The sequence below is a fragment of the Echeneis naucrates genome, chromosome 22 (assembly GCF_900963305.1).
Source record: "Echeneis naucrates chromosome 22, fEcheNa1.1, whole genome shotgun sequence".
Lineage (NCBI taxonomy): Eukaryota > Metazoa > Chordata > Actinopteri > Carangiformes > Echeneidae > Echeneis > Echeneis naucrates.
In genome coordinates this window covers 19,449,758-19,463,532 of record NC_042532.1, presented here as the reverse complement: position 1 = coordinate 19,463,532, position 13,775 = coordinate 19,449,758, and the positions used below count along the sequence as shown (strand labels likewise).

At 42.7% G+C, this 13,775-nt stretch overlaps 1 protein-coding gene across 3 annotated transcripts in view; it reads left to right on the top strand.

The window, feature by feature from the left end:
* The window catches only part of atrn (attractin), a 103,747-nt gene that overhangs the window by 43,730 nt on the left and 46,242 nt on the right, over positions 1–13,775 (top strand). For all 3 annotated transcript variants that reach the window (XM_029493620.1, XM_029493622.1, XM_029493621.1), the window contains 7 exons: positions 525–662; positions 2,157–2,250; positions 2,997–3,049; positions 4,029–4,123; positions 5,154–5,232; positions 5,599–5,756; positions 13,557–13,618. In XM_029493620.1, coding sequence (XP_029349480.1) covers positions 525–662; positions 2,157–2,250; positions 2,997–3,049; positions 4,029–4,123; positions 5,154–5,232; positions 5,599–5,756; positions 13,557–13,618 — 679 coding nt within the window. The remainder of the gene's footprint in view (positions 1–524; positions 663–2,156; positions 2,251–2,996; positions 3,050–4,028; positions 4,124–5,153; positions 5,233–5,598; positions 5,757–13,556; positions 13,619–13,775) is intronic.

Below are 13,775 nucleotides of genomic sequence, written 5' to 3'. Positions count from 1 at the left end.
AATGGAAACAAAACATCATTGCTGCCTCCCAAATGTCTGCGGCCGTAAAGACTCTCCTAATTGTAATAGAGGTTTTCTGTCTAAAGCCCCAGCTGCTAACCATGCTCATTTCTTATTTTGCTGGGCTCCTGTCAGAACCACAGGCAATTCATAGCTACTGCTATGCACTGTATTTTCTTTTGACAAGTGAACCATAAAATGAAAATGGAATTTTTCAGCAACCATAATATCTGAAAATATTTTGCCACACAGGGAGTTTTTTTTTGTTTTTTTTTTGTGTATTTACACGTTCATTATAATCTAAGAAGAAGTGATAAACCTCACAGTGAGCTGCAGTGGCTGCTGGGATTGATCTGATTTTATAGATCCTGACAAACAAAGAGAATATGACAGTGACAGGAGGCTGACGTGCAGCACCAACAGACCACATCACTTTCTGCATTTCCAAATGAACTTTCAGACACATTCATGTATTCCTGTGTGCCATTCTCACGCAGCCCGTGCTTTTGTTTACTCTTTGGCAGCTTGTCAGTGTAATGGTCACAGTCAGTGTGTCAACGAGAGCGTGTGTGAGAAGTGCGAGGACCTGACAACCGGTCGACACTGTGAGAGCTGCATTTCCGGCTTCTACGGGGATCCAACCAACGGGGGCAGCTGCCAGCGTGAGTATCCGCGGGCCACTCAGTGTGTCACTAAATCAGCCAGTCAGGCTGTGTCACGCATAGCTTCATTTAACTTGTCAGTATTTTACAGTGCTGGTTTATGTCGGCCATTTTCCAGATTCCTGGCTGCACAGTAAAACATTCCCCAGGGATATTAAAGATTTACTCTGCTCCACAGCTAATACTGACAGTCAGTCAATCGGACAACAAATCAATCGTGTGGACCTTCCACATCTTAATTTAGCTCACCAGTATATTCCAACCTTGCATTTACTATTTTGGTCTCCCCAGGAATATATATTAACTTATGTTTCACTGACAGTCAGTCAATAAGCTGGTATTTCTGCATACCTTGTCAGAAAAACGCGTCCCTTGTTTATGCATTTTTTTGGCATTAACAACCCCCTGAGAGGATTTCAAAGCTTCACAGCCGATCATGACATTCTTTACATCAGTTTGAATCCGGAGACATCATTAGCATACGCAAAAAGAAGCAAATCAATACCTCAAAAAGCAGATAATGAAGGAATAATGACCATAACACATGTACATAAATTAGTTTGTTGCTCCAGCAGCTGTTCCCCCGTTGTTTCACAGATTTCTGCATATACGCAAACACAACACACGCAGCTGTTTGTGGAGTAGAGTACTCATTTTAAAAATGATAAATGTCATTAGCTCTGAGAGACATTCCGGCCACCAAAACTGTCTCCTGGTATTTGGAAAAAAACCATGTTCGAGTCTGAGTTCAGCCCAATACACAGAATTGACTGTGGAACTAAACTTCAACATTTTATTTTTCCCCTCCATTGTTGTTTCCTTGGAGAGCCAGTCAGCTGCCTCCGCGTGACAGACAGGATGTGCTCTGACTTGTTTGTGCCCGAGTGGCAAACAGCATTTCCGAGTATCTGGCCGTCTTGGAGTGGAGGTTCTCAGAAGCAGGACTACTTTGAAGTCCCCCAGGGACACCAGAGAGATTTCAAAGAAAACATCAGCAATGACAAACAAAGTCCGGGAAGGATGTCAGACTTGAACTCAAGGAGTTCTCCCTTAATGGATTTTAAGACCGAGAACAAAGTGTGACAAATATGTGAACCTGCTACCAGAAGGCCTTCGGCTAAATGTGTATAATTGACTTTGTACCATCAGATTTGTGGATTGATGCCTTTTAGTGCTCTGAAGAGAGAAGCAGAGATTTCAGCTGTTCACCACCTGATGCTGTGTTGGAGTCAGGCTGTGCAGAAAAATCCCACTTTCATTGATGCAGAACATTCATAAATTGGATAAATTGTGCTTGAGTCTCAGTGTGATCAAATAATTAATCTTACATTAACAGCCCATAGCTGTCAGGAGATGACATTCACATGTGTCATCCTCGCCATTATATAATAAATGCAAAAAATTTAGAACAGCAACAACCATTAAATATCAATGCTTCTCCTTTACTCAGACATTTATTATTAAACGTTTTCCTGTTTTGTCTCTTTTAATCAGCCTGTAAGTGTAACGGCCACGCCAGCATGTGCAACCCCAACAACGGCAAGTGCTTCTGCACCACCAAGGGCATCAAAGGAGATCGCTGCCACTTGTGAGTTTCCTGACACTCATCCGTCCCTCTGTCCTCCTGTGTCCAGCTCTGCCGTGCTTATATGTTCATCTCCACCTCTTCTGTCTTCAGTTTTAAATGTGTTATAGTCTGTTTCTCAGCAGCAGCTGTGCCTACTGGCTCAGAGAGGCTTTTCACTGCTGGAAGTTTTACAGAAAACCTCCTTAATGAACTCTGTGGAACTTCATTTGTGTTGTGACCTGAGGAACTGAAGTTGGGATTCATCTGATTGGCCAGGAAACATCAGGCTCTCAGTGTCACTGATTGGGCAACCTCAAGGCTGCTGCAAGTTGTGACCTTGTGAAAATAAATTTTCTGATTCATCCGTGTGAAGAGTGGGAACGTACATTTCCTGAAAAAGAAAAAAAAATAGAGAAACTTTCTGCTCCAGCTCTTTGAAAAGCCTCCATGTTGTCGGTCAGATACATGAATCTGTGTCTGTCTGAATATCTGTAGGCAGATGTTGACAGCATCAGCTGGTCCGGCTCTCTCTCTTTTCTTTCCATTGTCATGTTGCTGTTTGTACTGATTGAAGGTCAAAAGCCACATCGCCGTCGACGGGGTAGTTTCCTCAGCTCCCTGCACGACGCCTTCGTTTTCCTCCTGCTTTGTTTTCATCCGCAATTAAACCATCCTAATTCACCTTCCTGTCTCTCCCTGTTTCCTCCTCTCTACCTCCATCTTTGTCCCATTTCCATCCATCTATCTTCCCGCTCTCCCTCTTTCAGGTGTGAAGTCGAGAATCGTTACCAAGGCAACCCTCTCAAAGGAACATGCTATTGTAAGTGGAATCCCAATTACCAGCATCAGTGATGGTTGGGCGGGGAGAGGTGCACAAAGAGAAGCACCGTGAGGTCCGACTCTTCTCCCTCGTTCAGGTCAATGCCAAGACAGTTACATGGCTCTCAAATCAAAAGGTCTCAAGTAGTTTAATGTTTAAAGGAGTAACAGCCAGTGGAGGAACGGTTTCTTTAAAATCAGGGGCAGGTGGAGAGAATCGCAGATGAAAGTGAGTCGCAGAAGAGCGGAAGCTTTTGAAGAACAGCGTTTTCTGCTCTCCTGCTGTGATGACAGTCGTCTTTCCAGGGACACACTGCAGTCGTCTGGTCCTCACCACAGATTATTTTCTCGTCATTATATTTTCCTGTCAGCTGTGGTTGTGGAGCATATAATAATGTGTCAGTCAAACCATGGAATTAAACAAACGGATTCCTCCTACAGTACGCTTAAAATGCTTTCAAAAATAATCTGTAATATTTTTTTCTTTTTACTGTATTTTATGACCATGAGGACTAAGACTGGGACAGGTCAACTTCTGTCATCAGACATGTGAATTTAATATTATTAAGAGTTGGTTAGTTGATTTGTTAGAAAATAAATCCAGAGCAGGGTTCGAAACTAAAGTTCCATCCGAAATCCAACGGTGTTTCCAACGGTCTGTCCCTCGTACATGTATGACTTCCTGCTGTGGTAAAGTGACAGTCATCCGTAGATGAATGCCACCTGGTACACAGCAATATAACATAGTCTCTATCTCGACCTCCATCACAGAACACTCTAAACTCTCCAGGTGCTTCCAACAAAGTCAATAAAATTGTGAGATATAAAGAGAATTGGGAATCTAGACAATTTCCTGCCAGAGCGGTGTCTGAAAACATGTTCTTGTATGACTTTCAAACCAGACTGAGCTTTTCTTTTTCTTCTTCTTTTGTAATCCCCTCCACGCTCCTCCACACCTCCGGCTCGATCACATCAAAAAGACACGCTCCTCATCGACTACCAGTTCACCTTCAGCCTGTCGCAGGAGGACGACCGCTACTACACCGCCATCAACTTCGTGGCCACACCTGAGGAGGTACGTCCGCGACAGTGAACGCCCCGCTGTCACAGCAGCTGTCTGCTGTATGAGGATTAAGGACTGTGAAATCTCCCCCAGTCATTCATGTGGCGCAGCTAAGTTTCTTCATAAGATATAACATTCATTCATATTACACATATTTAAGATTCACAAGTGCCTCATTTAATACATTTTTCTTTTTTCCACATATATTGTTTTAAAATGTGTCCGATCTCTGATGAAATGACTTTTATTTTTTTAAATGTTATTTTTTGGGGGGGTCTTATGTTTGTAAATTGCTGCAATGACATAATGACAATTATGTTCCATCACATATGTATTTTGCATGAAATTTTAATGTCCCATCATATGATTATAATATCTTTATTAAGGTAATGTATGAAAGAGGTTCTCATTTTCAAAGGAAATTAGAAATATTGATGGTCATAAATATAACAATTAGTTATCATTGAGCTTGGACATACAGCAGAGCAGGTGGGGTATGGAAGGGTAGTATGGCAATTACAATATTCTTGTTATAGCATAGTCTACACATGCAGACACAATAAAGGGGTGAATGTAAAAAGAAATCAAAAAGAGCCTTTTCACCTCTAAATTTATTTCTGTTTGAGAGACTACTCAATTAGCAAATTCAGCTACTAAACATGAATTCATTCTTAATTTAGATGATATCTGAGCAAACATCATGAGAATGCTGTACTTAGAGTATTTTAATACTTGCCGTTACCATCAGTGATTCTTGTTTAAACGTTTGTTTTGCTAATTCAGTTCCATTAGCTGTGTAAATTTGCTCCTGTCTGCAGTGCAATAGCTGTTTGTACAGCTGATAACTGCAGCTGGAGGCGGGTAGGCCTGCTCAGGATTTACTGTACAGCAGAGCAGCCCAATGACCTGCACACAGGAGTCTGGCTCTGGAGTGTTTGGGACTAGAAATAGATGATGCAACCAGTGGAGGGGGTTATAATAAAAACAATAACAATAATAATAAGAGCACTGATGATGATGAGTTCTGTGTCTCCCTCCTCAGCCAAACCGAGATCTGGACATGTTTATAAATGCCTCCAAGAACTTCAACCTGAACGTAACCTGGGCCACGAGCTTCACCGGTAAGTCCCAACAAACTTCGAGCTGTCATTAAAAAACAATCCGACTGTGGAATAAGACAATTTAAATTTTCCGTTTCCATTTCTAATTCAAAGATATTTCACAAAACATAAAAGAAATGTTGTTTTCTTAAACCTAAGAACTTCATTGGTATCTAAAAAATCTCATACAGATGAAAAAGAAACTGATGATTATGATGAAAGTAAAGTGAGTTTGTGTTGTAGTACTTAAATCTCCTTCACCGCCTTCATCCATATCTACCTCTTTCTCATATTTTGTCCTTCATCCCATGTCTCTCCTCTCTCCATCTCCTCATTGTTGTCTTCCTTTTACCTCCCGCCCTTCGTGTTTTTCTTCATGTCATCCAGCAGGAACCCAGACCGGGGAGGAGATCCCCATCGTCTCACGGAGCAACATCAAAGAGTTCAAAGACAGCTTCTCCAACGAGAACTTTGATTTCCGCAACAACCCCAACATAACGTTCTTTGTCTACGTCAGCAACTTTACGTGGCCCATTAAGATTCAAGTAAGCTTACAAACTGCTGTCTGTTTGGGATTTTGTGTGATGAAGTTTATGCCCCCATTTAAAAAAAAAAAAAAAAGCCTTTGCTGTTAAGCTGCACTACATGTCAGTGGGCGATATAACTGCATGACATCCTGTGGTATCTAACACAACAGTGGAGTAGATGTTGTGATGCTGTGGCTAAATTAGCCAAATTAAACTGACAGAAGTAGGCGGAGCAGGCCTGATGCCAGAGTAAACCTATGAAGAGGTCACGTGAATATTGGGGGGTGGGTGTCGCATCATGTGACATCATGAGTGACATGAAACATCAGCATGGGCTTAAGATGCACACAGGTCGCTAAAATGAAAACACATCTGCACATCTGCTCACATACCAAGGCATGAGGCATGTAAAGCAAAAAGGTGCGTTTGCTTTTCCAGAATGCCCGAGCTTTCTTTCCAGAAAACAGAAAATTGGCGGTTTAACCTGTTTGGGTTCATTCAGTCCGAGATCGTCCGGTATTGTTGCTCTTGGAGCAGCTGCTGTTGGCCCGATAACCACAGCAGGATTACCAGCTGCTGATGAGCTGGTCGGCTGTGGTGGAAGCTGCTTCTGGCAGGTGTGGCGGCGGCGGGCATGGTGGTAATGGTGGCGAGTCTGCACAGTTGGGGCCGAAGCTAGCAACCAGCACCTACCACAATTTTGAACAAATCTTTAGGACTGGGTTCAACCAGCCAACTGTCAGTTTAATTTCGTGCTACTTGGCGGCGAGTACACTGGTGAGTGACTCCCCCATGATGTAATGTGAATAGTGATTGGTCTGAATGTATGTCAGTCACAAATAATCAGTATTCTGCACACATTTATCTAGTTTTTATATAATTTTATTTCAGACAGCATCTGACACCTTCTAGATTGTAACACTAAAGTTTGCACAATTTTTTATTTAATTTTTTTTTATTTAAAACACATTCCATTTCCGGGTGGGCAGAGATGCCAAATGGCCCGGCCTGTCGTTGGCTCTGGTGGTGAAGAAGAGCGGTTAAATATGACTCTTGAGGTCATTAAAGGAGGTCTTGTGCTTTGATAGCATGGAAGTGGATTGGAAATGTTCGGAAACTCAAGTATGAAATGTGACAGAAAGAGAAAGTTGAAACAACAAAAGGGGTAAAAAAGCGAGAAATGTGGTCGAAATTGAACTTCAAGCGATTCCAACATGTTTGTTTTGAACTGTTTGAGGCAGCGAGCCTGGAACTTTACCCAGAGCAGTTTGAAACATCCCGTCATGCTGCTTATTTTCATGTAAGACATTATATCAGCGTGACATATGAGAAATAACTAATTTAGCCTCAAAGAAGTGCCACGCTGTCCTAAATATTCACTGCTGCTGCTTGGAGTCATTGTTACGTTTGCATGTCTGCTTACATGTACGATCACAACCGCAACTTGTGCTGAAAATGTATGTATTCATACTTTATACAATAAAAGCATCTGCAAAATGGGATCTCAGGTCTCCTAACATACTTTGATGTGCAGATCGGTTTCATGCAGCTTGTGTGTATGTGTACAACATACGCACATTCATATCCGCACATATTCTGTGTCAAAGCTCAGCAAAAACTGGTGGATTTTCACCGTGACTGCTCAACTTGTCTCATTCACAGGCCACTTTTCTGCTCCGCAAACCAAAAAGATTGGCTGGTAAAATGGCAAAATGTAAATGTTGACAGTCACCAGTAGCATGTGGTCAGCGGGGAAGGGAAAACAAAGTTTCCTGTACCTTGGTGTGCACAAACTTTTCCCCAGTGTTGATGTGGCTCCTTGGCAGTAGTAGTGAATAGGGATCTGTATCTGTGTGTGTTTATGCAGCTACAATCACCGCTGCGCTCGGTGAACCGCTGCCATGCGGACAGCAGAGAGGAAGCTGCCCTCAACAGTGCTCCTGCTGTGCACTGACAGCAGCGTTGTGCCTACATAATGAGTCAGTGTGTGGTGAATGTATTTGAAAATCAACACGACGGCTCCACTGACTGACACAAGTTGACCGCAAAGTACATAAACACTTTTCAAACTCTGAATGCTTATTCATTCAACATTTTATGCTTCATATTCCTTATCTGTCTTCATTATTGGCAGGGTTCATATCGTAGCTGTGCAAGATGTGTTTGCATTAATTCATTTGGCTACCAGTTTATTCCAAACTGATATAAGATAATACTTGCTCCTGATTGGCTGCCAGCCCCAAAAATGAAAATTAAATTGACTCATTATGTCTTTAAAAGCTTTTGCTCAGAGGGGGAGTCTGACACTTTTATTATATGTTTAGTTATTGCAGACCTGTTGTGTTTCCATTAGATAGAAAGGAAATTGCAAACTTTGTCTTCCAGTGCCTTTTTACATCTGGCACCACTGGGGGGCACCAAGGTCCAGAATTTTCATTGAATCTGTTAAAATGGGGCGCTTTAAAGTGACTGCAGAGCTAAATGTAATGGGACATGGTATTATAGTTGTTGAAATAAAGGAGCTTTGAGTTGATCGAAAGAGAAGTCCTGCAGTTTGGAGATGGACTTTTTAAAAAGTACATTTCATATAATCGTAAAAAATCCATGCAGTTTATTTTTGCCTGTAACTTCTTGCAGGATATTACACATTACATGTGGACAGCAACTGACTCAGCTGAGAACCCGTCTCTCACTGCCATGTCCCGTCAACTCCTTTTGAAAAACTAGTGTTGTGGTCCATCTGGCTGGAGATGCACTAACATTGGATTAGAACAGAATGATATGGGCTTGTACATGTAGCTTTGATTTTTACGCAGGTTTTCGATAAGGGGTAGAATTAACTCAGTGTTCGTCTGGATGTTGATGCAGGAAATGAATGCTTGGCCGGGATTGGCTGCTGCTGTTTTTGGGAGTGCGAGGCATTCAGGGCCTGGCTTTTCTGTGAGCTCCGTGCCGCCTGCCCGCCTTTGTGCCTCCCGGCTCAGTTCTGGAAGTGATTTGACTGGTTGCCCTGTGTGAGCTCCTTCCCCCTGCCCTCCTCCTAAAGGGCAGAAAAATCCTGCCCTCATCTTTCTCATCCTGCCTCGTCAAGGCTTTGAGATTTTCTCGGCTTCAGGACTCCAGCTGCTGCCAGCCGGCCTCAGGAGATCACCAGAGTAGAGAACTGAGCTGCGCTGAGTTGAGTTGAGAGAGCTTTGTCCTCTCAGCTTCCTCTGGTCCAATTCACCTCCTGCATTGCTGGAGGTATAAAGAGGGGGGTGGGGGGTGGGGGGGTCACGTTGAAGCTCACCTTGAATCCAAAGCACGCAGGTCTGTAGCGTGTCATTTTTCTTCCTCGCACTCATGGAGCTTTACCTTCGTCAGCGAGGTAACATTTTCCACTTGTTTTTCTTTCTTTTCCTGCCACAGTTCCTAATCTCTCAATCAGATTTTTTTAACCACTTCTTTCTTCTAACAACCTCGCTCTTTTGGTTGGCGTTTATCTTTTTGTTTCTCTGCCTCCCTTCACTGCTCTGCAGCAGTGTGGCGCTGGGATGTGAGCATGTATTTATATTGTAGGCGGTTGGTCCTCCAGTGTTGGCAGGCAGAAATCGGGGTGGTGGGAAGCACCTCATGAGCAGCCGAGAAAGAGCAAGGGCAAAGTGGAATGTTAAGTTGAAACACATGCTGCATTCAGAGTGGGCTGTGAGCACGCTAAGCTAAGGTCCCCCCTCCCATCTCACCAACACAGCGCTATGAGGTTGTTTCTGTTTGCTTTCACACAGTTGGAAGTAGCATTGGAACAGCATGCGTACCGAGTTCATTCTGTCCATGTGTACTGACTCTACCTGTTGCAATAAATTAGCAGTGCATCTTATTATTACTGTTTTTACACCCCCACAAGTAAACAGGGAGGCTGTGAAGCTCTTAGACGCTAGTATGCATCAGATAGAATGTACCGTCGACACTTCTGTAAAGCAAAGATGTTGGTTTCCAGGGTGGGAAGAAAGAAAAACACTTCCACATATTCACTTTGATCCCCCCAAAATGAAATCTTATACATTGGTCAAAGTGAATTCTGTGACTATATCACAGTCGAGCAGCTTGGCTCGTCAAAGCAAAATCGATTGCACTTAGTCAGCAAGGAACCCCCACCCACCTTTTTTTCCTTTCTCGATGAAGAATGGATCAGGATTTAATGATGTTTATAATGAAACGCAAATCCCAGACTAATTACATTAAAGAGCTGTGATCTCCCGTTCCGTGCCTTTGCGAGCACATCATGTAGAGTCATCATCGGTAGAGATTAAAACACGCTCCAATTTAATACCCCGCTGTGGAGTCTGGCAGGGTCGCTCTGCGTATCTGGACATGTGCGTGGCTGCCCGATGGGTGCGTGCTGATACTCATCACAGAAACGGGGCAGGAAGCGGAAACACTGCTGGTACAACCGATGGTCACTTTTCAAAACACGGAGCAGTACGTTTCATTTAACATGAGGACAACGAACACTCAAGAGTGACCGGATGAAGCCTGACTTGGACTCAAAACTTTGGAAGGTAAAGAAAATTAAACTTCTTTTTTGAGCACATGGTAACAATAATCCATGTTTCAAGTTAGCGCGATGTGCAAAATAATACACAAAAAATCACAAAACCTCATTTAACTGTCAACTTTTTTTCCCCTTTAGGTTCAGTGTGGATTCCCCTCTCAGGTTAGTTTATTTGTATTTTCCTTTGACTGTGTCAGTTCACTGCCGTCAGGCGTTTATTAAGTTATCTTTTCCTCTTTTGTCTTGTTTCAGTTGTTTAGTTTTTTTTAGTGCCTCAAATACAACAGATGATTCCTTTAGCCTTCTCTCTTTTGTTTTAAACTGAGATATCAAACAGATGACATGTATACAGAATACTCAGCAACTTTACTACTCAATTAGCACATCAAGTTAACACATTAAATATTACATAACCTAACAGTTCAGTTTCTCAGCTCAGCGTCACAGTGTCTCCTTATGCTCTTTAGCCCCTCGGATTTGATGCGGGGCAGATGAATGTGATGGAACATTATTAATTCTGTTTTCTCTTCTCTTTCTGAATCCAGCTCGTGGGTTTGGCGATCCAGGAGGAGACTTTTCTCTCGGCAGTTAGCAGCAGGATTGTGACCACTACAGGCCTTTTTGGGTCAAAGAATCTGTCTTCTGTGCTCTTTACTCTCTGCTCCGTCTGTCTCAGTCACGACTCAGGCAGAAAGAGAGCGCGTGCTATAGATCAAATGACCTCGTGCATCATTCAGGCTGAGCGCTTTCAGTGGGGTTCAGTTTTTTTTAACACACAAATCAAATCAATCAAAATAAACAGTCAAATATTTATTTATGTATGATATATGTATATTGTTCACATCCTCATACTGCAGATGAACCTCTCTTTAGTTTCTGTGTGTTTTAATCTATTTTACAGGGTTTTGGTAACCGGGTGTTACAATAAACTGAATAGATGAATACATCAGAATGCAATCACCAAAAACCATCATATGATTGAAGTATATGAGAATTCAATCAAACTCATTATGTTTCTATAAAGGTGAATGCTGGACTCACAGTATTAGCACGCTAACAGAGATGCTAAAAGGTATGTCACATTATCTCGGTTTCATCTGTTAACATGCTTTTATCTGAAACATTCTACTAAAAACAAAGTCCAGGAAGTCATTTTTCATTCAATAAGGAGAATGCTGTACTAAAAGTTAGCTTTGAACTCAGTGGTCAGTGTAAACCTCAGGCGTAGTTGGTCCAAAATTTAACTTGCTTTTCAGTTTGGAACAAAATGACTTATTAGAAAAAACAATAATCCTCCGTAATGCAGCACGTGAAGCTGAACATCCCGCCTAAAGCGTCCAAATGGCTCCCACAGATTTAAAATTCAGTTTCCCTCTGTCCTCTCCTTTGAGGAGAAACCTGTTGAGCAGCCCTCTGTTCGCCCTGATAATGACACTTTCCCTCAAAACCAGTGTACTACAAGCGGCTGTCAGAAGCCATTACAGGCGGGATCTTTTCAGGCGTAATGCCCAGCGGCAGGCTGACTGGCTCAGCTGGGGGATCCTTTGCAGCCCCTAAAGAGTCACCCTCTGCTGGGCACGTAACGAGAGCGCCACCCGGGCCTCCACCGTCAGCCTGACTCTCTGTGACACTTTATATTAGCTGCTACAACAACTGTTATCGCACGTCCTTCCTGCGATTCGGCCTGCATGAGCTCATGCAGCGGTGACATGATGCGGACACAGCCATCTTTGTCTTTTCCTGTGCTCTGAAAGTTGCTGTTGTCCTTTGAAGGGCCTATTGTGTCATGAAACAGGAGCATTGTGAGAGATGTAGATGGCTTTGTTAGGCCGCTGTAATGGAGCAGACCAGCTGAAAATGCCTCTATTAATCATTCTTAGCCATCCTCTGCAAAGAGGAGTTTCAATTATTGTGTTTCGCTATTTTCTGAACCTGAACTTAATCAGAAATCCCATCGAAAATAACTAAAACAAAAAAAAAAAGAAACTTTTCAGACTTTACTTTCGAAAATGCACCAAAACATTTCTCTCTGTGCCTTTTTGTTAATTAAAACTATCAATTAATCCAAAAAAAAAAAAAAAGAAATAATAGAATTATTGGAAGATAACTGGTAATGGTCGTAATCATCGATGCACTGAAGATGAATTACTAACATTCATTCATTGTTGACACCAGTTCTCTGCAGCTCGAATCCCCAGTGATTCCCAGGCAGCTGAACACCAACATCGATACTGCTGACACATTTTTAAAAGTTTTCTCTGGGCGTATTGGCAGCGCGAAGTTCACCTCAGTGTTCAACAGTCTGGAGCAAAATTATCACACCGAGTATTCTGCACTCAACAGTAATCAACAGCAACACATTAGTGAGCCAGATGGTGCTGACTACACAAGTGAATTAGACCCTAGGCCGTTAACAACACACACACACACACACACACACACACCCCCGCCATCTCACCACAGAGGCCTCTGCCTTTAGCCCCCATGTCGCTCGTGTATAAAGTCCCTGTAGATTTATGCACGTTGAGACCAGCCTTTCTCTCTCATGCATATATTGTAATTGTTGATCACATTTTAAGTATTCATAGACTAATCTTACATGCACACAGCAGGGTTTTTCTGGCTATTGTCTTTTTTCCCACAACCCCCCATTCCTTAAAAAGAAATAAATAAATAAGTAAATCCTGGAATTGTATGCAAATCTGCGGCTTGCCGAGGAATAATAAGCAGGAGCTGTCACCTCTGAGAGATGAGTGAGGGGGAATTCTTCTTCTTGCCAGAGAGGGGCAGTGTTGTGTTGTTGAAGAATTTTGGGGGTTTTTTTGGGGGGGGGTGTTTAGGTGTAAGCACACTGCCAGTTGCAACCATGATTGTGATGGGATGGAAATACAGTCACTGTTGGGATGAATACATGGTGGATGTTTGTGACGAGGACTTCCGGGAAGCATGGGGAAGCAGAAAACGTTTGGAAAGTCCCCATTGTGAGACTTTGAATGAACTCGCAAAGCAGATAACAGAAATACTCGCACCACAAAACGGCTGTTACACGCACACATTGACAACAGGAACATGAATATGCATATATCATGTACTCACAACGCACATTACGCAGCGTCTGCCCGTGTGAACAGATGCAGCGTTATCTGCTCATTTCTTTATTCACAGCTTCGAGGTCGACAGCAGTCTGCAGCTCGCATGTTTATGTCAAATAATGCTGACCTCTCGTTTTCACTTCTCTCTTTTAAAAGCAGCGTTCTGACATTTGTCCTTTCTTTGCCTTTTAACAGATCGCCTTCTCTCAGCACAGTAACTTCATGGACCTGGTACAATTCTTCGTCACATTCTTCAGGTGAGCAGCTCTTTAACCTTCTGTCACCACAGATTGTTGTGTTGTCGGTGTGTCTGTGTGTGTGTGTGCGTACATGTGTGAGAACCATAGTAATGGCTCACCAAAGCTGCTCTGCTGTGCTTGTTAACTGTCAGCACAAACAGGCAAATACACAAAA